Below are 21,989 nucleotides of genomic sequence, written 5' to 3'. Positions count from 1 at the left end.
CCCATCCCCTTTAAAATGTAAGCACATCCCTTTAAAGCCTCGCACTGCTGTCACATCAGGAGCTGCAAGCAGCACAAACTTTGACTATCTGCGATGACCGCGGAAAGGAAAGAGACAACTTTTCTGTAGCCCAGCAGGAGCCGCGTCCACCTGTGTATTATTTTATGTTCCATCATTTACTGGCGCCATGCACGGGCTCTCCGGCCTCCTCCCCGCCGCTCTGCTCCTCTTGCTCCTGTCCTGCTGCAGTCCAGCTCGGGCTTATTTTGCCGAGGAGCGCTGGAGCCCCGAGTCTCCGCTCCTCGCTCCCCGGGTTCTTCTCGCCCTCATCTGCAGGAACTCCGAGCACTCGTTGCCCTACTTTCTCGGCACCATAGAGCGCCTTAACTATCCCAAGGACCGCATGGCTCTCTGGTGAGTTGTTATCAGAAAATGTTAGTTTGTTAGCTTTTAAGCAGCTAATGAGTAAAGTTAATACCTATTCACAACCATGGTCTAAAGGTCTTGTTTGGCAAAGGTTTCTTCCTAGAAAAAAAACAACTATGCGTTGCTGATTGTTCGGTGGATTTGGGGGAAGCGTAAAAAGGGGTGGACGGGCGCATTGACGACGGGGTAACAAAAATGGCTTTGGGAAGAAAGCCAAGTTGTGTTATGCAGAGTGCATTGCAGCTTCAAAAGTACCCTCAGATATCGACAATCAGACTCACATCGAAGTGCTAAATGGGATTTTGGCCCGTGAATGTGAAAACAACCTTAATACGACACAGCTTCTTTAGACAGAGGTCTACACATCTGGACGCTGCTCATCCCAGTGGCTTTGTATTACATTGATCTGTCTACGTGGAGGGGAGGGGACGGGAGTGATTTGGCCACGAGGGGAGCTGTGCAATTTAAAATACTAATCTAACGAACCCGAATGAATGTCGAGCTTTTATGGTTGCTTCAGTCTGCATCAGCAGCCCTGCAATGTCCTGCTCTGCATGGCGATCATTGCCAGGTCACCGAACTACTGCCTCAATCATAAGGGACTAATTGATTCCTCTACTTGATCCTTATATAGACAAACCACACATTTTGCAAAGACTGATTCATGTTCATCATGGAATGCTGAGAAGAAAAAAAAAAAGATGACATGGGACAGTTTGCCTATAGCTTTATCTAGGGGCATTGGAATATCCTCTCTTAATGCTGCATGATTATGAAATTTACATTCTAGTTTGATGCACAGGTACCCATGCAAACTAGAATGTAATTTTCATACAAAGACATAATGTGTAATCCCCCCAGTCCAAACTAGCAAAATCTGTCATAGTGTATATAGAAGGGTGCCCTAGGGTGAGGTTGCAGAGTACTTTCAATGCACCATAGAAGGTTAGCCAAAAGATTGCCATCAGAGGGCCTCTTTTTTTTCTTTTTTTTTCACAGGGCCCCAAATTGCTTGGGTTTGCCTGTCCTTACGATGCACCCCTGGCTAAACAGAATCATAGTTCACTAAACATCTTTTTCTGTTGGCCCATTTCCAGACACATTTACAAGCTGTGATTGGTGACAAATTAGACGTTCTACCCTCTAGTAGTCTAGTAGTCGCACACATTGAGAATGTAATCATCTATCACGCTTTGAAAGAAAGTGAAGCAAGTGGAAGCAAGGTGTTTCTCACATATTTACCTAAACACAATACAACAGCCCACCCACACTTCAGCTCTGAGTTGTTTCCATCACTGCCTGGAAGCCTTAGTCCTCTCCCCACTCACCATTCTGATGAACAAGTTTCACTTTATTGAGGAGCTTTATACGAGTGAATCTGTTAGATTCATTTGGCGGTTTTAAAGCTCTTCTGTGAGTATGTTTGTGGTGAGGTTAGTTTAGGTCTTTTAACGTCCACTGCGAGCACATTGACTTACGTCTGGAAAATGCAAACAACCGTGCGATGTTGTAAACAGTGCATTTTGTGTGCGTTTCGCTGCGACCTTTTGGCAGCAGTTTGCCGAGAAGCCAAAGCCTCGCAAACAAAACTGGGTAAGCAGTCATTAACATCTGCGTGTCTGAAATTAGACTGGCCTTTCTGTGCACACTAGACCAGACAGAGGTGACACGCCAGAAGTATTACATAGTTCACAACTACGCTTTTGATAAACATTTGTTTTATCCGAACACAAACAGGAAAAATCTGGGTAATTCAAAGCTTGACGAACTGAGGGAAGAAATGCTTTAGCAAGGATGTGCGGTGTTCTCACAGATCAGTGTGAAATATTTCAAGACGGTCAATCCCAGCTGTCATCCGTACGAGTAAAATATAAACCAACTAGCTGTAAATGCAGTTAACTTTTATCTATAAAGACTTTAGACCTACATGGTCAAGAAATGAAGGACGAACGATTGAAGAAATGATGTTGTGTGTTCTGTAGTATTATGATTTGTCACCTCCTTGACAGAGGCACTCTGGTAGAGAGAATGACGTTTGCCTGTATGTCATTATTCTGCAGAAATACCTGGAACATGCTGGCAGCTATCTCATGCTCTCAGCTTCATTTGCTTCACACTTGGCTTCAATCATTTCCTTCTCTTCTTGGTTGTTGCAGACCAAAGTTTCACTTCTGTGTTGTTCTTCCTTTTAATGCTGTTGCTATAATGGTTGCATTTCCTTTATATAACACGTCTTTCACCTTAAATGATACCAGCTAGAGGTTTTTGTTTGTGACGTTGGTATCAGTAACGCTTACGTCAGTCCAGACAGGTGAAGACAATGAGTTTACAGAAAGTGAACATAAGACCATTGTTATTTGAGCCCCGTGTTTTTTTTTTGTTTTTTTTTTTCTTTTCAATTCTGCTCTCAGCTTGAACTCAGTCTGGCTCTAGTGCTTCAGTCAGCCATAGTTTTCCCTTTTTTGGCCTTATTTGTTTTTCATCAATCACCCTGATGTTGAACACAGTTGATCATTTACTTCTGTTGTGAATTGACAGGGTAGCAACAGATCACAATGAGGACAACACCACGGCAATTCTTCGGGACTGGCTTGTAAAGGTTCAGAACCTTTACCATTATGTGGAGTGGAGGCCAAAAGAGGAGCCTAGGTGGGTCACTTACGAGAGTTTTCGGATGAATTCTGTTGTGTTTTGTTGCCAAAGACCTCACAGTGTTGATCACATTAATCTGTTTTATAAAACAATATCTTCTGTAGACGTTATATAGATGAGGATGGACCGAAGCACTGGACAGATCTCCGTTATGAGCATGTTATGAAGCTTCGGCAAGTAGCCCTGGAGTCCGCTCGCGAGATGTGGGCAGACTACTTTATGGTAGGTCAACTAAACTACTCTTTAGAGTTGGAAAAGAAAGCTCACTGAAATTGTTTTATTTTAAGTTCCAGTACTTCAAACCATGCTATTTTTATCGTTCAGTTAAGGCAGCAAAAGGATGTGTACAGATCCAAGTCTGCAGCACCATCACAGTTGTAATTTAAGAAGGACACAGGGTGTTGAAAAGTTGACCCAGTTGCACCTTTTGTCTTGGGGTTAAAGATTATCTTCTCTAGTTCATCGGCCTTCTTCCACCTTCAATGCAACACTGCACATCGTGCACGCGCTGTGCTATTTGTATTCCTCAGCCCAACCCGCATTGTCTAGTTTTAGTGGGGTATAATTTGAAGTGAAGTGCATCCAGAATCCTTTTGTGCTCTTAACCTTACATCTTAGCTTTCTTGCTAGAAAATAGTACTGCAGTAAATAGGCTGTGGGTTTTTACTAGTCAGCAGTTACCACTCGGCCACTTTAGTATTGCATTTAACCGTTGGGATGAGTTCTGCTGCACACATCTTCATACGATTTGCTCTTCACAAACATATTTACCTGTTTGTGCTCTCTCCCTGGTGAAGTTGGCGGATTGTGATAACCTCCTCACCAATCCCGATGTACTCTGGAAACTCATGAAAGAGAATAAGACCATCATCGCTCCGATGCTTGAATCCCGTGCGGCATATTCAAACTTCTGGTGTGGAATGACCTCCCAGGTACTGTTTCTAAATGTTGGTGTTCCTGCTTGTGCGTAATAACAAATACTCTGAAATCCCCTCCTGAACTTGCCTGTTAATCCACTCTCCTTCAGGGTTACTATAAGCGGACCCCTGCCTACATACCCATGAGGAAACAGGTGCGCAAGGGCTGTTTCGCCGTTCCCATGGTCCACTCCACGTTCCTCATAGACCTCAGGAAAGAGGCATCCAGACAGCTGGCCTTTCACCCACCACACCCAGAATACAGCTGGGCTTTTGATGACATCATTGTGTTTGCATTCTCTGCTCGGATGGCAGGTATTTTACAATCTGAGCTCTTCAAACTAAAGATTTAAGAAGTACACATTTGGCTGTAACCATTTTAAACTGAATGCCGTCACTCCAGATAAACATCTTCCTCTTTCTACAGATGTTCAAATGTTTGTTTGTAACAAGGAGACCTACGGTTACTTCCCTGTGCCCCTGCGATCCCACAATACTTTGCAAGATGAGGCTGACAGCTTTTTGCACTCTCTGTTGGAAGTCAATGGTGAGTAGCTTGCATTCAGACCGATTGCAATAATTTTGCAACAAAATCCCAGTTTTCCACCGGCTTCGAGTCTGCTTCATCTAATTACAACTTTCAGCATGAGTTTATATCTCTATCTATATCTATATATCGCTTACACCATTTCTGCATCCATCTTCCCTCTGACTATGTAGTGCGAAATGCCCCAGTGATGCCTTCCAAATACATACGTGTTCCTAGAAAACAACCTGACAAAATGGGCTTTGATGAGGTGAGTAAAGAGTGTTGTGAAGATGGAATCTGCAAAAATGGCCCTCTGTCTATTTCTCTGCTGAAAGCCGGCCCCTGCTGTAGAAAGCTGCCATTCCATTGACTGACTCTGCTGTTGGCCTGTGTGCAGGTGTTCATGATAAACCTTCAGAGGCGGACGGATCGCAAGGAACGTATGCTGAGGGCATTGTACGAGCAGGGGATTACTTGTAAGGTCGTTGCAGCTGTTGATGGAAAGTAAGTTCCCTCTTTCTAATGAATACCTTAATACTTAATTCTTTAATTTTGATTACTATGTCTAATTTCTCTTCATTTCAGAGCAATGAATATTAGTGAAATTCATTTAATGGGCATTCACATGCTCCCTGGATACAGTGATCCTTATCACGAAAGACCGCTAACAAAGGGAGAGCTGGGATGCTTTCTTTCCCACTTCAACGTCTGGAAAGAGGTGAACCCCACAAACCAAGCATTTAAACGTCTGTGGACCAAATAGATTGGTGACTTATTGACAAATGTGTGTCCTAGATTGTGGAGCGACGCCTGCACACCTCCCTTGTGATTGAAGACGATCTGCGCTTTGAGGTCTTCTTCAAGCGGCGCTTGATGAACTTGATGAGCGAGGTGAAGGCTGAAGGACTGGATTGGGACCTTATGTGAGTTTGCACTTCTTTAACGATTTTTAACTTTACCTTGGGTCTGCTAAGTTTGCACTTTCATCTCACCTGTTCTCTCTGTTTTTGTCTTCCAGCTACATTGGTCGGAAGAGAATGCAAATAGATCACCCCGAGAAAGCGGTGCCAAATATACACAACTTAGTGGAAGCAGACTATTCATATTGGACACTAGGCTATATGATGTCATTACAGGGTGCAGAGAAGCTTTTGAAAGCAGAACCACTGAAAAGGATTCTTCCGGTGGATGAGTTTCTTCCTATCATGTTCAATAAACACCCTGTGTGAGTGATTACCTCAGCTTGGCCTAGTACAAACACAGAACATATACTTCTGCTCTGGAGTTAAGCTTTTTGGTTTTTCCTGACCTTGCCTTCTCCTACCTGCAGGTCCGACTATATGGAACAGTTTGAAAGCAGAGACCTGAAAGCATTTTCTGCAGAGCCTCTCCTAGTGTATCCAACGCACTATACGGGCGACCCAGGCTACATCAGTGACACTGAGACCTCCACTGTGTGGGACAATGACAAGGTCCGTACAGACTGGGACAGAGCGCGCTCAGGAAAGACTCGGGAGCAAGCGAAGATCAGCACCGAGGCCCAGAACTCTGATGTGCTCCAGTCCCCTTTGGACAGCACAGCGCGGGATGAGCTATGAGAGTAACTCAGAGAGCCTTGGGAAAATGTATAGGCGCATAGGTCAAACCACCGTAGTTTTTAAATCATCCTTGACCATTTTGATTTTGCATCAAAGTTTGTACAACGATTTAATTCATCAAACTTGACGAGTAGAAAAGGGATCATGCGTGTTTTACATTTTCTGTCACATTGTCAGTTATCTAGTTTTTACTTTATAAAGGCACTAGACTTGCCATTTGGAGTGGCATTTGCAGTACCCAGCTTCTGTCTGTCATACAGAAATGAACATATGTGTGTAATAGTGAATGAAATTGGGCCGGTAAAAAAAATTATAAAGGGCTTTCACGCTATTCTTAAGTATTTCTTTTCATCGTTGCTGTGAATTATCACCAGTCAGTACTTTTATCATCACACAAGCAACTGCAATTGCTATTCACTCAGAAGATACAGTATTTGTATTGAAGCAGACACACTGAAGCAGATACACAATGCTACCAATACAATTAGTTTCTCCTGTGTCCCTTATTGGTGCTTTTTGTTTGTCTCGGGACTAATGCCTCAGACAGATATGATTAACTCTGTGACCTGACCTAAATATTGTTCTCACTTACAATAAAAGGAACGCTGGGAAATGTTCCTTTGTATTGTAAGTTTCTGTAGAAAAAAAAAAAAAAAAAAACTTGTCACCCTATGCAAACACACATCAGGCTCTCCACATCGTAATCCCACTCAGCATTAGGGGTGAGGTTGACTTTATAAAAAGTCCCTATTTAAAGTATAAAGCCTGGTTTATTGTCCTTTTCCTGCTTATTTATTATGTCATGGGATCCCTGCCACGCGGCCAGAGCTCTGAAGAGGCTGATTTCTGTTGCGTATGCTATCGATTGATCGATTTCTGTATGAGCCATTCACCCTCTGATTGTGCACAAAAATGCAAGTGGTTATTAGTAGCAACAAAACAAAATAAAGCGTTTTATATTTAAAAGTTTAAATGTGTGATTACTCTTATAATATTTGCAGTGTATTTTTAATTTTGCTGGTGTAACCAACTTTGTCTTAATGTTGATTATGCTGAGCAAACGCGATAGCAATGGATGTGGCAGGGTATTTATTCAGTGATTTATCTATCTCTGTCGCAGCAGGTGTTTATTGTGATCACCTCATGTGCACTGAACTCCATACTGTGTGTCCCATACAGCTGTGAGCCATTTATTCATGGTTCTACGTAACTGAGCTTGTTCTTTGTTGTCTTAGGGACACCAAACTGAAACTCGAATGGTTTTAAGTCAAGCGGTCAAGTGTGACTAGTTTATTTATTTATTTATTTGATAGGGACAGTGCACATTAATGAACATCTGTTCAGACACCAATAGACGTAAAAATGCCGGATTATAACAACAATGGTAATTTGCATCCGTAGTCCCTAGGTTAGAGGACATTTTTCTGTTAGATTATTATGCCATAACATTAAATACTTCCCTGGACTTAATGTGTGTCCGAGGGCCCCATTAGACATTATTTAAAAAGGCCCCAGGATCAAAATACGGCAAATAGGACACCTTAAATTTTCACACTATTCACCCAGCAACTCAGTATGGAACAAAACCTGATTCTCTTTTTTGTTCATTTAGTAAAGAACTTGATTTTTACCAAATTATGTAATCTGTAAAAAGTATAGAATAAATATAATGTTACACCAAAGTGACATAACTATCAGATGTCCAAAAGCTTTCTTACTAAAAGACAAAAACTTAGCACAGTGACACCTTGTCACTATATATGGTGCAATAGCGTAGGTGGAGTCTATGCTGACAGCAAGATACACTTCCTCTTCCCTTGATGGTGAAAACACTGGCCAACCTTCATTCTACCAGAGGAAGATCATTTTGAGAGCTTCAACGGCAGCAACCTCAGAGCTGCATGCTAATCAGTTACCATAAGTGTGTCATACTGTCTACACTGCCGGGCACATTTTCTTCCACCTCTATTATTTTTGTATTTTTTTTGTTGTTGTATATTTTAGCGTGACCCGTGGGGCAGATGATGTGTGAGTTCTGTTTGTAGTGTTTGGCTTCTGTGCTGATAGTGTAGAAATGGAAGAAGATCTAGTGCCAAACAAGGATTCTTCTCAAGCCACAGGTGAGCACAAACAACGATATGTTCGGAGGCCTTTTATTCGACATATTAGATTGCCCGTCATTCATAAACGCCCCTAAAGCTGTCTTTGTTTTTTGTTTTTTTCTTTTACGTTAATTTTTTTCCAAATCCACTGCCATAAAGATATGTACAAATGGACTAACATGTTAATATGGCTTTAAATGGATTAATATTCTCTTGGTATGTGTTGACTCGAAACTGCTGACATTGCTATAGTGCTATTGTGACATTACATTGCGTGTAGAGTTCATGCACTGTATACAGAATGGGCCTGTATGCTCTTTGTTAACGTGTGGAGGTTTTGGTGCTGTGTGGCATCCTCCTTGTCAAAAGAGAGTCAGAGTACTTCCTGCTCTTTTTCCGCTTAGACACGTTTGTGGTTTGTCTTTTATGCTTGACTTCTCTATTGCGATTGATCAGGATGTGCCCACGTTCATTCTTTGCCAAGAATAGAATATTAATTAAAGATGTTACCGGTACTGGTGTGGCAGTTGATAGAACTTCACACCCAGCTTAAAGTATGATTGCAGGTTCCTGTTTTGGAAACTTTATACAATGTGATTTAAATTTGTGAAGGAAAAAAATTACATGTAAAACAAAAACAGCCAAACATTTGTCTCTGGTTGAGTCAAACTGGCTTGAAAACTCTTAACTTTGCTAAAACATGTAGCTTGCCTCTTTTAGAATTGTACAGTGAGGGTGTGAAAAACAAGGACTCTATGTTCATTTAGGGACGTGACATAAATTGCAAGCAGGATGTGGTTGACCAAAATGGAGGCGCTGCTGAGAGAGAGAGAGATTTCTTTTTCTCATTTGTTGCATCTGTTCAAAGTTATCCGTTTTTAACCTTTTGGTATGTCCATCAGTTCAGTAGCGTGAGGTGCACTATGTTGTTCCACATTTATGGTAGTTCATATTCAGTCAAATAACTTTTGCAGTAATTCTAAGGAAATGCTGGTTTGACTTCAGAAAAGGAACCACTTCATTTTAAGTGCTGTCATATCTTTTAATATGTGAGGGGGTGGTAGGTGTGCCATTTAGCTGTCATTAATAGAACAGCTAAAGAGAAGTAAAGTGCTAATATAAATATAGTTTGGCATTATAACAGAAGTGAGTCTTTTGGGGATCATCCAGTAGGGTTTAAAGAGGACATCATATTATTTATTTCTGTCTGTGTTGGATGGCGAGGACCACATTTCAGGATCAGGACACATGTTTTATGTATCTTATCTTTTCATTTTCTTATTTCAGAAGTGAAGAAGGTGCATCCTAAATCGGAAACCAAGCGATACAGTGAGATCTTCAGAGATTTTGATAATCTTGACTTGTCATTAATCACCTCGTAAGTAGTACACTGTCACAAACGGAGCTACCACATGTCTTGTCTCTCTGCTTGTTCGCTTTGATCTGAATATGGCAACAGATAAAAAAAAATAAAAAAAAAACAGTGGTTAGTGAGGTATAATTCAAAATACTGTGTGTCTGACTGACCATGAGAAACTGTACAGGGTAAAACGGTTTAAACCTACAGTATTAGTTTTATCAAAGCCATAATCCATCAACATGAACTGAGGCTGTCATGCAAGATCTCCATGAATCTCCACACATCATTTCATGTGATGGGAGCTTTTAAATAAAGTTAAATCAATTGCCTTTTCAGCAACTTCAGACCACTGTGATTAATTCCTATTGCATTGTGCTAATTAACTTCAGTGAAATATTGTAGCATTTCGCTACATTAGCACAAAATAAACTTAGCATACTGTTAGTGACAATTGGTTTATAAATAAAAGTACAGAACCTGAAAATGTCCTAAAGGCAGGAAGGCAGGCACATCATGTGATGTGTGCAGTTAGTGAGTTCCTATTTCTGTGCATGTTTAGTGTATACAGTGTGATAAATCCTAAGCCTCTCTAAGCTGTTGCTATTTGACTCTGAGCATTTCTTACCCAATACACAAATATTTCTTAATGTGTCCAGAGACGGAGATGATCTGTTGGCAGAAATTGACTCCCAGTCCATCTCTGACTCCATCTCAGAAGAAATAGCAGGGAACACAGAGCAACGCGATGTGTCGGTAAGAAACACTTACCTGTGTCTCTTCCTTATGTTGTTCAAGATTTATGCAGTGTGTTTTGGGGGGATATTTAGTGCTTTGATAGAGTAAGAGTGTGTGTGCTTTTATTCTCCCGACAGTGTGAAGGTGCATTTTCCACACCGGTACGTGCTGATGCCAATGAAGTGGACGGAAATCATGCAGGTATGATTTTTATGGAGAGCTCTCAGGGAATCAGTACCAGGTAGCTCCATACTCTATGTCACCACCAATCAATGAGACAAATCAGGCTACTGGTTTAATCACCTCCTTACGTTAAGATCGTTCTCTGTCTGATATCCATCATCCCATCAGATCCTTAAGAGCCTGAGGAGTTGCAATCTGTGACACTTAACAGAGTATATTCTTCAGTCTTTATTTATTTTATTATAATTAGCTGTGAGCTGTAACTGCCCCTGCTGTAACAGGATTAGGATACAGGAAGAGGATTAAAGCAGGAGACAGCTGCTCTCAGTTAAGACACAAATGGAAGACAGAGGGGTCTAAAGAAAGAGGAGATGTCAGCCTAAAGCACCATACACTGCTGATGATGAAAAGGACATATTCCATACTGGATGTCGCTACCAAGTACACTAACCTCAGTTTTACTCAAACCATGCACAGGTTAAAACACAGAGTAGGGGCATTAGGAATTACAGAGACAGGTGAAGTTAAAATAAAGAAAGAAAGAAATTGTGACAGGAAGAATTTACCAATGCCTAACTGATTCTTGCAGCACAGAGACTCTTTTCAAAAACACCTCCCCCACTCCTCTTTACCCCATTCACTCAGTCACACACCAGGAGGTAAACCTCGCTCTGTGCTCCTCTTAAAGCCTGTCACACAATCTGGACCGGACTAGGATAATCCTCAATCCAAGTGTTGGAGGCCGTAGTCATTGGGCAACAATCTGCTCTGAGGTTGATTTCTGAAAGTGCTCGGCGCTCCTCCTAACCCACAACATAGAGAGGAAAGGCTAAGAGAGGTCACTCCTGGCACACGACCTGGCCACAAATCCATCGGTCCGCAGGTTCTGTTTTTTGGATTTTGCTTGGAGACAGAGACAAAAATATCGCCCTGCTTGGATTGTTTTTCTACCACTCCGACTGGATTTGGCTTCTGTGTAAATTGTGTGTGAGGAACTTGCGAGAGAGAAGTCGTTGCACTCTTTCTGTCAGCGCGTGCTTGCTCACTTAAAAACAACGTACTGAACTGTTAGAAGAAGTGAAAGTTTTGACGTGCCTCTGTGCTCTAAACTTTGGCTTAAAGAAAAGATGATGTATGACATTTACTTGCAAAAGTTGCGCTGAAAGTGTAACTTCGAGAGAAAGAGGGAAACAGAAAGTGGTATGGGTTGCTTTTGAGAGACCATTTGATTGTCACACATACATCATCCACCCTTTGTTAGTTTGAGTCACAGAGGAAGAAGATGGTTGTCATGTCAACGCCCTGCTTGTCGGAATATGGTGGTGTCTGATACTGGCCGCTGGCTCAGAGTGTTGTTGTTATCTGCTCTCACAGCGCGGCTTGTTTCTTTGTAGCTGACCGTGAGTGAACAGGTGTGAAAGGGAGGGGCCAGGCACAGAGAGGAAGAGAAGAGAGAAGTTATTTACCTAAAACTTTTTGTCTGTGGTCAACAGAAACCGTCGTCTCTCGGATCATGTCCCCATTTTTTAAAACGCGATACTGATTGAACAGATTTTTAGTCTACAGTATACATCATTCAAGTGACACCCACTGTTTCCTGAGACCCTCTGGACACCATGGGACCTTTACTTTGAGGAACAGCTATGACTTGCCATATGCAATCATTGTTTCCTGTCTTGAGTTTGTGTATACCTTTTTTGAACTTTTTTTTAATTATTTCTATCTTGTGTACAAGCCAGGGGTTGTCACTCTAGAACAGACAGGTGTTTCTGTTTTGGTGAAGGCTATTTGAGCCTTTCAGGAAAGACAAGCACACAGTGTGGTCCCTGGGTACAGCTCCGAGCGAACAGAGCCTGAAAGTGATGCTGATGTACTCCCTCACAGCCCAGGAAGCAGACCTGGCCCTCTGCCGCTGCGAGGATGGAGTGGAGACGGCGTTGCAGTACACCAAGATGTGGTGCCGCTATGCCAAAGACCTTCTTGCCTGGATGGAGAAGAGAATCACCCTTGGTAAGCACAAATGCAGCAGTGTAAAGGAATCAGTAGAGTAATATGCAAATAATTTTCATGTCATAGAGGTGGTGCATTTGAATATAAACTGCAAACAGAAGCAGGAATAAATGGATTGCTTACAAAGTGTGAATATACTGACATACATCGATGAGCCACAACATTAAAACCACTGACAGGTGAAGTAAATAACATTGACCATCTTGTGACAATTCAGTCTTCTGCTGGGAAACTTTTGGACCTAGCATTCATGTGGATGTTACTTAGACATGTAGCACCCACCTAGACCAGACCAGGCACCCCCACCCCATAGCTATGACACTCCTTGATGGCAGCAGCCATCCCCAGCAGGATGCAGCCTGACACAGGCACATAAAAACGGTTTAGGGACAACTCAGAACTACTGTGGCATAGTTGTGACTTTCCCCAAATGGTTTCTTATAGATTTAGAGCGGAAAAGTCACAAAAGATATTTTTTTACAGAAGTCAGCAAGACTTATGGGAGAAGGAGCTTCCTGCCAACCTCTCATCAAGAAAAAAGAGAGGATCTGAATATGTTTGAGTACTGAGAAGCAATTATTTGCTGGTGGTGCATTTGTGCTCACAGTATGAAAGGATTAAAGGGCAGATTAGCCGGCAAGAGGAGGGTTATAAGGAGATAGTGATTACCCCTGTACCAGACTTCACAGGTGCCCAGTGTCCAGGGAGGCAAGCACGCAACTCTATTAGTAGTGGTCAAAACACAAAGCAATAGAGTCACCCAGCTCAGCTGTGTAAGGAAATTTTACGCAATAGAAACTCACGAGTGATGCTGGGTGGAGCTCAGAATTGCGGATTGCACACTGTAGAGAAACATATTGACTTCCTTAATTGCAATGGTGTAGTGTCTATTTTCAGTCATCAGATCACAAATTGCTGTCAGGGTAGTGCTTGTATGCGGTTACAGTATGTAGTGGGACCGATGACCTGCAAACATTGAAATTGGCACATTCAAGTTTCAAGTGAGCTCCAGGAGAATTGGTAAGCTTTACAGTAAAGGTCAGGGTTATCTGAAACCACCAAGTATGTACCAAGTATAATCACTATTGTGGACCTGTCTGAGGTGGACAATTCTGCTTTTCTAGTCTCTTCTTGATGTGCAGCATCTTGTGAATAACATAAACTAAAGAAAAACTTTCTGTCAATTTATGTTGACAGAACAAGAATTTGCAAAAAACGTAGTGAAGACAGCTGAAGCAGCAAAGACCAATGTGACACAGCAGGTACGACCTTGTTTATTTGACACTGATGTAAGAAAATGTTCTTATCACTGAGAGATTATCACTGAAACTGATTGCCACAGTACAATAGATTGTGTTGCATTTACCTCTTTTATTATAGAAAGCTGTCTAAATGTGTTCTTCCCTGTTCAGGAGATGATGCCACTGCAGTACATCTACACCATGGCTTTAGAGCAAGACATCAAAAACAGCGTGACCTCTAAAAGGACTTCTGAACTGCTACATAACCGCTGTTACCAGGTATAGATGTTCACACACGCAAAAGCCAAAAGCTCTCTGTCTTTTAGAGGTGGATGTGTTTAATCCAGTGTCTCTGCTCGAAAGGCCCTGGCTGCCAAGAAGAATGAGATTGACAAGTGGCGCAGAGAGTTTAAAGAGCAGTGGGCAAAAGAACAAAGGAGGATGGTAAGTAAAGCGTTATCACTGACTTTGTTGGTACATCATAGTGATTTGGATCTTGTTTTACTTATATTTTATTGTCTTATTATTATCATTGTTTTCTTTTGTTCACCTCTTGCTGCATATGCTAATATAACTTAGATATTTGTGTCCATGTTTAAGTTGTATATTCCATAATGGGATGTACTTGTTTTGTTTTTGTTTGTTTTTTGGGGGGGGGGGGCTTGTATCCGTCAACTGATGTGTGTTCTCCTCTGTGTAATCCCAATGGAACGTTTTCAGAACGAAGCAGTGACAGCCTTTAAAAAGGCCAGGCAGCAGTACTACCAGCGATGTGATGAGCTTGAAAAGGCAAAAGCTATCTCTGCTAAAGTGGTGGATGACACAACTGGTATGAAAACACTTGATAAGAGGAGAAAGTCCAAGGATGAAGCCCAGACAAAAGTGAGTGTCAGTGTAATCTGTAGAAACGTACCTCTAATACAGTATAATACAGAGTACATTGCTGTACGCTAGTGTTTCAAAAATAGACACAGGTTTATGATTGTGCAGCAGCTCTCAAGTTTTTTCTCTGTCTTCCCCAGGTGTCAGAGGCAGAAATTCTGTATAAACAGTGTGTGAATGATGCCAAGAGCCACCAGGGAGAGTTGGTGAAGGTCAAAGAAAGAATCATTTCTCACATCCGCAAGCTCATCTGTCAGGGAGACACTGTGCTAAAGGAGGTTAGTCAGATCTGTTTTCTGTTCTGCGTGTGTCCAAACAAGCTGAAGTATTAATTTATGTTATAAAAAAGAATTGCCAATATCAGTGTCCTGGGGCACTGATCAGGCATAACATTATGACCACCTACAGGTGAAGTTACTTAGACATGTACCGTCCACCTAGACCGGACCAGGCACCCCCACCCCATAGCAATGACACTCCTTGATGGCAGCAGTCATCCCCAGCAGGATGCAGCCTGACACAGACACACACACAAAAACGGTTTAGGAACAACTAAAAAAAACATGAAGAACAGCACAAGGTGTTGACCTGGCCTCCAAGTTCACTAGATCCCAAACTGATCAAGTATCTGTGGGATAATCCACAGAGGGCCCTCCCCTCAATGGCCCCCACTAACAAGGGAGACCTACACAATATTAGGAATGTGGTCATAATGTTATGCCTGATTGGTGTATACTGTACATTTATAGTAACATTGTGAGCAATGATCTGGCATAAAACACAAAATCAGTAAGCAGAGCAGTATTCTGATATTGTATATTCCACACAAGCATCTATTTGCTACTAAAACCACCACTTTGCCTCCACATCACACCTTCCGCTTGCATCAGGCCACAGTCAACATGTTCTTCTACCAGCGGCAGCAGACGGAGCCTGTTCCCCTAGGCTACCACAACCTGGAACTGACATGCAGATCCCTGGAGCCAGGTGAACCCTATCTGCTTTACGTAGTCAGAAGGCGCCGCCCTGAGCAGACTCTCCAAAACTTTGTCTTCCAGGAGTACATTCCTCATGCCAAAGGGTACGGTAAACTGACCAATGTCTGTTTTTGCCGTTAATGGGACAAATGCAGAATAATTAAATATACAATTTTTCTGTTTTATTAAAAGCAACAAACGGAAAACCAGTGGCACTCAAAACTCTCAGCTGGATTCCTCACTTTTGGCCGAAGAAGGTTCTTACAGACGACCCTACGATGGCAGTAAGGATTATTTCACCTTGTCTTTATTAACGTACATGTCCTTTTACTTGATTAAATTTGTGTTCTGGTGTACTTAAGGGAAAACCGGTAATAGTGACAGTGAGAGCATTGGAGGCAGTTTGGAATCTCTGTCCAGCCCTGGTAAGGACAAGCACATATTTGTTTCTTTACCTTTACACATACCCATATCTTGTGAAGTTTCAAATGTTTGGTTTTCCTTGTGCATAACTGAAGCTCACGCTAATAGAAGGCTGCCCAAAACCGGATCCACTTTGACGGTGTCATCAGATGACCTGGATGAACGGGATGTCTCAGAATCAGGTTTGTTACCATCTTTTTTTCTTTTTTCTTTTTTTTTTTTTTTTAGCAAAATCCCAACTGTCATTAAACTTCATACATCTACTCTCTCTCTCTCTCTCTCTGTCTCCCTGCAGAGTACACTGATGGCCAGCCAGTCAAAGTGCGCACAGTTTCTCGAGCTGCACTAACACACCGACTCAAGAAAATGAAGAGCAAAATGGTCAAATGCAAGCAGTGTGACAATTACATCGTGGTCAGCGGAGTTGAGTGTGAGGAGGTGAGACCGCATATGACAAGAACTGCCACTCAGGCTAACGTGGGCAGGACATGGGTGGTTTTTCTAAGATTATTAATGTTAACTGTGGTTTTCATGTCACACGTTCAGTGTGGGCTGGCTCTGCACAGGAAGTGTATGGAGGTGTGCCAGCTGGAGTGTGAACACGGCAAGGGGACAGTGTTCGGAGTGGACCTCTCTCAGCTGCCACGTGACAGGCCGGACGAAGTGCCCTTTGTGGTGCTGCGCTGCACATCTGAGATAGAAAGTCGCGCTCTCTCTGTCCAGGTATTATTTACCATCACAATGACCATGACGTATCACCTGTCGAGTGTGAATGACACTTTGTATGGTACATTTGTAGTAACTGTCTAAAAACTTTTGTTTTCTAAAGGGGGTGTATCGTGTGAGCGGGTCTAAGCCACGTATTCAGAAGCTTTGTCAGGCCTTTGAGATGCAGAAGGAGCAGGTGGACCTCACTGACCTCTCGCCACATGACATTACATCCATCCTTAAACATTTCTTCAAGGAGGTACATGAGTCTGTTTCCATTATGCTCATCGTAAGATGAATTTTTGTTGATTCTGGCTGTATGTCTGGGCTAATTACCCCATGCTGCACAATGACACTCATCTAAAGAGACATAAACTTCCATACCCATTGAATAATCTCAATATGATCTCTTCCAGCTCCCAGAACCATTACTAACCTTTGACCTGTACAATGATTTCATCGGGGTGGGGAAGACCATTCAGCACCTGAGTGAGAGGGAGCCATCACCAGACACTAACGAGACTGTGGACATCATTCACAACCTGCAAAAGCTACTAAAGAGACTCCCTTCATACTGCTACAGCACTTTGCAGCATGTTATATCCCACCTGCAAAGGTGAGCATGAAACCGAAAGTCAGACCTCTCCAGTTATACTGAACCACTTTGCCTGAGCTCTCCTTGAATTTGTCTGTTTTTATCTTCTCAGAATTTCAGAGAATTGCGAGAACAAGATGTCCCCTAGTAATCTGGGCATTGTGTTCGGGCCAACGTTATTGCGCCCTCTGGTGTCTACAGACATGTCCATGATAGCCTTGTTGGAGACCAGCTACCAGTCTTTACTTGTTGAATTCCTCATCACGCACCATGACAAGATTTTTGGCGTGAAGGGGAGATCCAGTACACCCCCTCCCCCGGCGCCCACTGCGCCTCTTCCAGACACCCCTCCAAGAGCTTCCTGTCCCCTGGACGGGGTAGTTGATGCAGACTCGGAACATGAAACTTCCTCCAGAGAGCGGCCGCGCTCGCTAGAAGTAAGTACCTCAGTGGCATCTAGCTAAAAGTTAGCAGAGATATACAGGTAGAATTATAGTAAACATTACCAGCTAACAGCATTTGAGAGCTACTTCTTTATAAAAAGGAACCGTTGCTTGGCACTCACGTGGACAGTGAGAGCAGAGAGAGTTTGCACTCACCTGTTTTTAAGAGCCTAATCATCTGGCACCTTCACCTCATGTTTACTCAGTGAGGATTAATAAACTGAACAGCTGCTGCTCCTCTGCTCTCTCTGGATTCTGACCTGCATAATCTTCTTCAAGCTTTACGGTGGGGGCTTTTCACGGCTATAGCTATAACAAAAGTTTACCCCACTTCAGATTTTTACAGTGGCTATATAATGGTTTTGGGGCACAAGAGTGTTCAAAATGCTCAGCCTTGCTCAAAATATGCCTTGCCCCATTAAGAAACCATATAATGAAGTGCTGCAGGACTAGACGTGGTCTGTAAACGCTTACCGAGATCCACCACCACTCAACTTGTGTCATTTCAACAGAGTCGAGCAATCAAGAGAGACTCAAGCGAGGGTTATATATCTGACAAGTCTTCATCCAATGAGGCAGTGGACCAGCTCAGCCCTGAAGCCAATAAGAGAGCAGGTAGGCGGGACGTAGTGATAGAGAAGTTAGTTATAGACTTTCATCCACTGTGTTCATGTATGTAAGTTCATAGGTGTTTTTGGTTTTCAGTTGCCAGTATAGAAACTAGAATAGAAGCTTGTTGTGGCAGCTAGTACTTTTGCTGCTTGATGTTTTGTCCTTGCGGAGATCTTGTAGGTTGTTTTCTTCATTTTCTCACAGGCAGGCGGTTGGTTACAGACTACAGTCACTGAGTAGGAGTTTGGTCACTACATTTGTTTTCAGAAACAACACTTACTGTTAAGACTGCGAGGTTCTGTAGAAGTGGTTCAATTAGAAGAATCTGCTGACAATCCCAATCTGCTGTTTGGGATTGTCTTAGTGGAATGTAGCAAATGCCGTGTGATTTCAACCACAGAGTTAGCAATGTGATAATTTCAGTTGGGTTAGAAATCTTTATCGTCACATTTTGACAACTCACAAAATAATAACGTTGCGTTTTTTTGTTGCCCTGAAAGCCTGAAGCTCTAACTATTCTCTGCTTGCTGTGACTCTTGCTGTGTTTCTAAGGCGCTCTCTTCTCTGTGGCTATAACAGCATGCAGCTTCAGCGTTTCTCGTCACAACTGAAGACATGCATCTAGGAGAATGTTTAATGCATTCAGTAATTTATAGGTTTCTGCTGCTGACTTGAGGCTCTGGGTTTGCTCAATGTGCCTGAAAGCAATATGCGGGCAAGACAATTTAAATAGGACTGTAATCAATAACATTTGTATGCTTTCATTTTATTTGTGAATCACATGCTTGTCCTCTCTCTTCTGCACCAGTCCTGGCTATGAGAGGGACATCAGATGATCCTCTGGGTGAGTCGGTGTGGGAACCTACCTCCGATTTAGGGACCCAGCCACACTATCGCTTCACCAGACAGCCAGTGAAGTATCATCGGCATCATAATCTCGGAGCCCGACTCTCAAACCCAAGTCGTGCTGCCAGACAGCCTGTAGCTTCAACGAGGGGCCAAAATCGGAGTGCAGACAGCAGTGGCAGCTCCTCTCCAGAGCCAGGGACACATAGACTTTCCCAAAACTTAGATGTCCACTATGAGAACACTTGCCAGCCACACCAGGTCGGCATTACTTCAGAGCACGCAGAGGATGTCCCAATAAGCCCTCGCGAGGTTGTGCAGTACATGCTGGGACTAGACTCAACATCACCAGTAGCTGCGACATCATCAAGTACAACACGTCAATTTAGCCAAGAGGAAGCAGCAAGGTACCAACCTGACCAGAACATAATTAACCAACGGACCGACAGCCAGCAGTCTGGTTCTGGACATAGTCATGCTCTGTGTCAGTCGCCAAAGACAACTCCTTTTGATCACAACCTGACCTCACCAGCTCAAAAGATCCTGTCTGGTCTGAAGCTGAGGCGGAGCCACTCGGGGAAGGATGAGCAGCTCTTTGTCTGAGGAAAGAGAAAGCTCTCTAGAATGTTTACGAGAACACACTCATTACACTCTGTGTAACAACCATTACTATTATCAGCACTTCTTCATCTTCTGTAACCGCTTGTCTTGTTAAGGGGGAGCTGGAATCTATCCCAGCTGTCATCAGGCGAGAGGCGGGGTACACCCTGGACAGGTCGCCAGTCTATCACAGGGCTAAGAGAGACAGACAACCATTCACACTCACATGCACACCTATGGCCAATTTAGAATCACCAATTAACCTAGCTAACATGTCTTTGGACGGTGGGAGGAAGCTGGAGTACCTGGAGAGAACACATGCGGACACAGGGAGAATATGCACTCATAAAGATGCCATAAACAAAATGCTCACATATTTTATGCATAAATGTCACCAAACTGTAAAATGTTTCAAACTAACGTAGGAAACATAGAGAAAAGTACAGGCCTGATGCTTACTTGGATGCCATAACCCTATTACCACTTGATCCTCTTTTAGATTTAGATCTGTTGACCACCCAGCTGTCTCATACCAAGACCAGACAAGGAACATTTGTGTATTAAATTACTTGTATTACTTCTTGCATGTTTGAAAGAAACAAACAAGCGACAAGAGATTGAAGGCTGTGAGATACAAACTAGCACCTCAGTATCACAGTGTTTCAAAACTAAAACTACTGTTCGCAAAATACATTGTCATCAGGTATTCAAGTGTTTTATTTTTAATGTAATATACTTCTGTATTTGTTGTGTTTTTTAATATTTTACAGCCTCCAGATGTAACTTTTGTAGGACATAACCAATTATGTACTTTCACATATATGTACAACATTTATTTTTTTAGTTTAATGTACCTTTCCTGTTTTAACACAAGAGGGCGATCTTCTATCAGTGTGACAAAACATGCAGACACAATAGTGGAATGGCAATAAACTGTTTATTTGTCATTACAGTACTGTGTTTTAAGATGACACATTTCCTACTTTCACATCAGCTTCTTCGCCCCTGAACCTGTTTCAGGGTGCCAACATTTCCTGATGTCTGTGGCGTTGTAGTGGGATGTAAGTGCCAGCATCACCATCTTCATTAGCCTTTGTTCTTTTGATATTTCCCACCATAATCAGACAGTTTAAGAATGTAATAAATCTTAGTTTGTTTTTTGTTTTCGTATGAAGGGGAATTACTATGTCAGGGCAAGTTGTTTCATCTCTCAGACTGTGCATTTCTAAGTCTACGTCTAACCTTGAACACAAATGCAAGAGACCCCCCTCCATCTGAGTTATCAATAGGCTGCATTTTCGCTCATCTTCCCTCATCTTCTTCCGCACCTTCTCCCTCCTCCTTGTCTGTCCATCTCCTCCCTCTGCGCCTTTTTACGCACAAAACAAGTCAGAGCGCACACACGGCTGCCGGAGAAAACAGGAGAGACATAGACGGTTCTCTGGGTCATCACTGCGTTTTGGATTTTGACCGTAAGCGACATGCGCGCCACACTGTGAAGTACAGGTGGACAATCTGTAATCGCGTCTGTTTATTTACCAGCCCAAAGTTTCCCCAGGTTTTAATGTTGCCAACCGAGATTTCAGGAGGAGTGTGTTTCACCTCAAGGTAGGACTTGGCAGAACAAGAACAGGTTGTCAGTGAAAGCAGCACTGTGATTTCCAAATAACTGTGTTGCTTGAATTGTTGTATGTTTCGTATTCCAGCTGTGGCGCTTGCACATGTCTAACCTTACATGGTGTAGGCTATTTTCTGCAAACGCGCAGGTAAAGAATATTGATCTTCGATTTGAACACAAAGAAGTAAAATATCAACGATAGTGTAGAAAACAATCACCTTTTATTGGGTTTCTCTCCTTTATTCAGAGTCAGCTTTGCAGGCTGTATGTTGCCTATGCTGGATGATTATCATTATAACTAATTCACATATTTCCAGCAGTTTTTATGAGTGAACTAATCAAATCCAGTTCTTGGAGTAAAATAGACTTGATGCATAACAACTTTGTCAGTTTTGTGTATGTATGTTTGTGTGTATGTGTGTGTGTGTGTGTGTGTGTGTGTGTGTGTGTGTTGCTTTTTTTCTTCTTTTACTTTTGAGCACGAGGTCAAAGCTGATTTTCAACCATTAAACCTAACTATCATAAAAAAAAC

General features: G+C 42.5%; 3 protein-coding genes across 4 annotated transcripts in view; all 3 read left to right on the top strand.

Moving 5' to 3' along the window:
* Positions 1-47: 47 nt before the first annotated feature.
* On the top strand, positions 48-7,279 carry colgalt1a (collagen beta(1-O)galactosyltransferase 1a). Its single transcript, XM_084571111.1, has 12 exons — positions 48-414; positions 2,965-3,075; positions 3,183-3,300; positions 3,876-4,010; positions 4,106-4,310; positions 4,423-4,542; positions 4,716-4,792; positions 4,922-5,028; positions 5,110-5,242; positions 5,320-5,447; positions 5,543-5,749; positions 5,855-7,279. The coding sequence occupies exons 1-12, from the start codon at positions 188-190 to the stop codon at positions 6,120-6,122; spliced, it is 1,836 nt and encodes a 611-aa protein (XP_084427237.1). The 5' UTR covers positions 48-187; the 3' UTR covers positions 6,123-7,279.
* A 529-nt stretch (positions 7,280-7,808) lies between these two features.
* gmip (GEM interacting protein) lies at positions 7,809-21,872 on the top strand. 2 transcript variants are annotated; one of them, XM_084571121.1, is made up of 21 exons: positions 7,809-8,242; positions 9,512-9,602; positions 10,241-10,337; positions 10,457-10,520; positions 12,387-12,512; positions 13,710-13,774; positions 13,925-14,032; positions 14,117-14,197; positions 14,474-14,635; positions 14,776-14,913; positions 15,526-15,716; positions 15,805-15,896; positions 15,975-16,037; positions 16,131-16,217; positions 16,331-16,473; positions 16,582-16,758; positions 16,865-17,002; positions 17,160-17,359; positions 17,451-17,775; positions 18,294-18,396; positions 19,202-21,872. In XM_084571121.1, the coding sequence occupies exons 1-21, from the start codon at positions 8,197-8,199 to the stop codon at positions 19,840-19,842; spliced, it is 3,138 nt and encodes a 1,045-aa protein (XP_084427247.1). In that variant the 5' UTR covers positions 7,809-8,196; the 3' UTR covers positions 19,843-21,872. The 2 variants fall into 2 exon arrangements, with proteins under 2 accessions (XP_084427247.1, XP_084427248.1); XM_084571122.1 differs by lacking the exon at positions 18,294-18,396 and having other exon boundaries at positions 19,202-19,342.
* Positions 21,383-21,989, top strand: part of lmx1al (LIM homeobox transcription factor 1, alpha-like) — a 15,308-nt gene continuing 14,701 nt past the window's right edge. The window contains exon 1 of the mRNA XM_084571123.1: positions 21,383-21,447. Within this exon, the coding sequence (XP_084427249.1) occupies positions 21,404-21,447 (44 nt within the window). The 5' untranslated portion in view covers positions 21,383-21,403. The remainder of the gene's footprint in view (positions 21,448-21,989) is intronic.

The sequence above is a fragment of the Chelon labrosus genome (assembly GCF_963514085.1).
Source record: "Chelon labrosus genome assembly, chromosome: 21".
Lineage (NCBI taxonomy): Eukaryota > Metazoa > Chordata > Actinopteri > Mugiliformes > Mugilidae > Chelon > Chelon labrosus.
The sequence above is the reverse complement of the archived record's forward strand: the minus strand, read 5'-3'. Positions and strand labels throughout refer to the sequence as shown.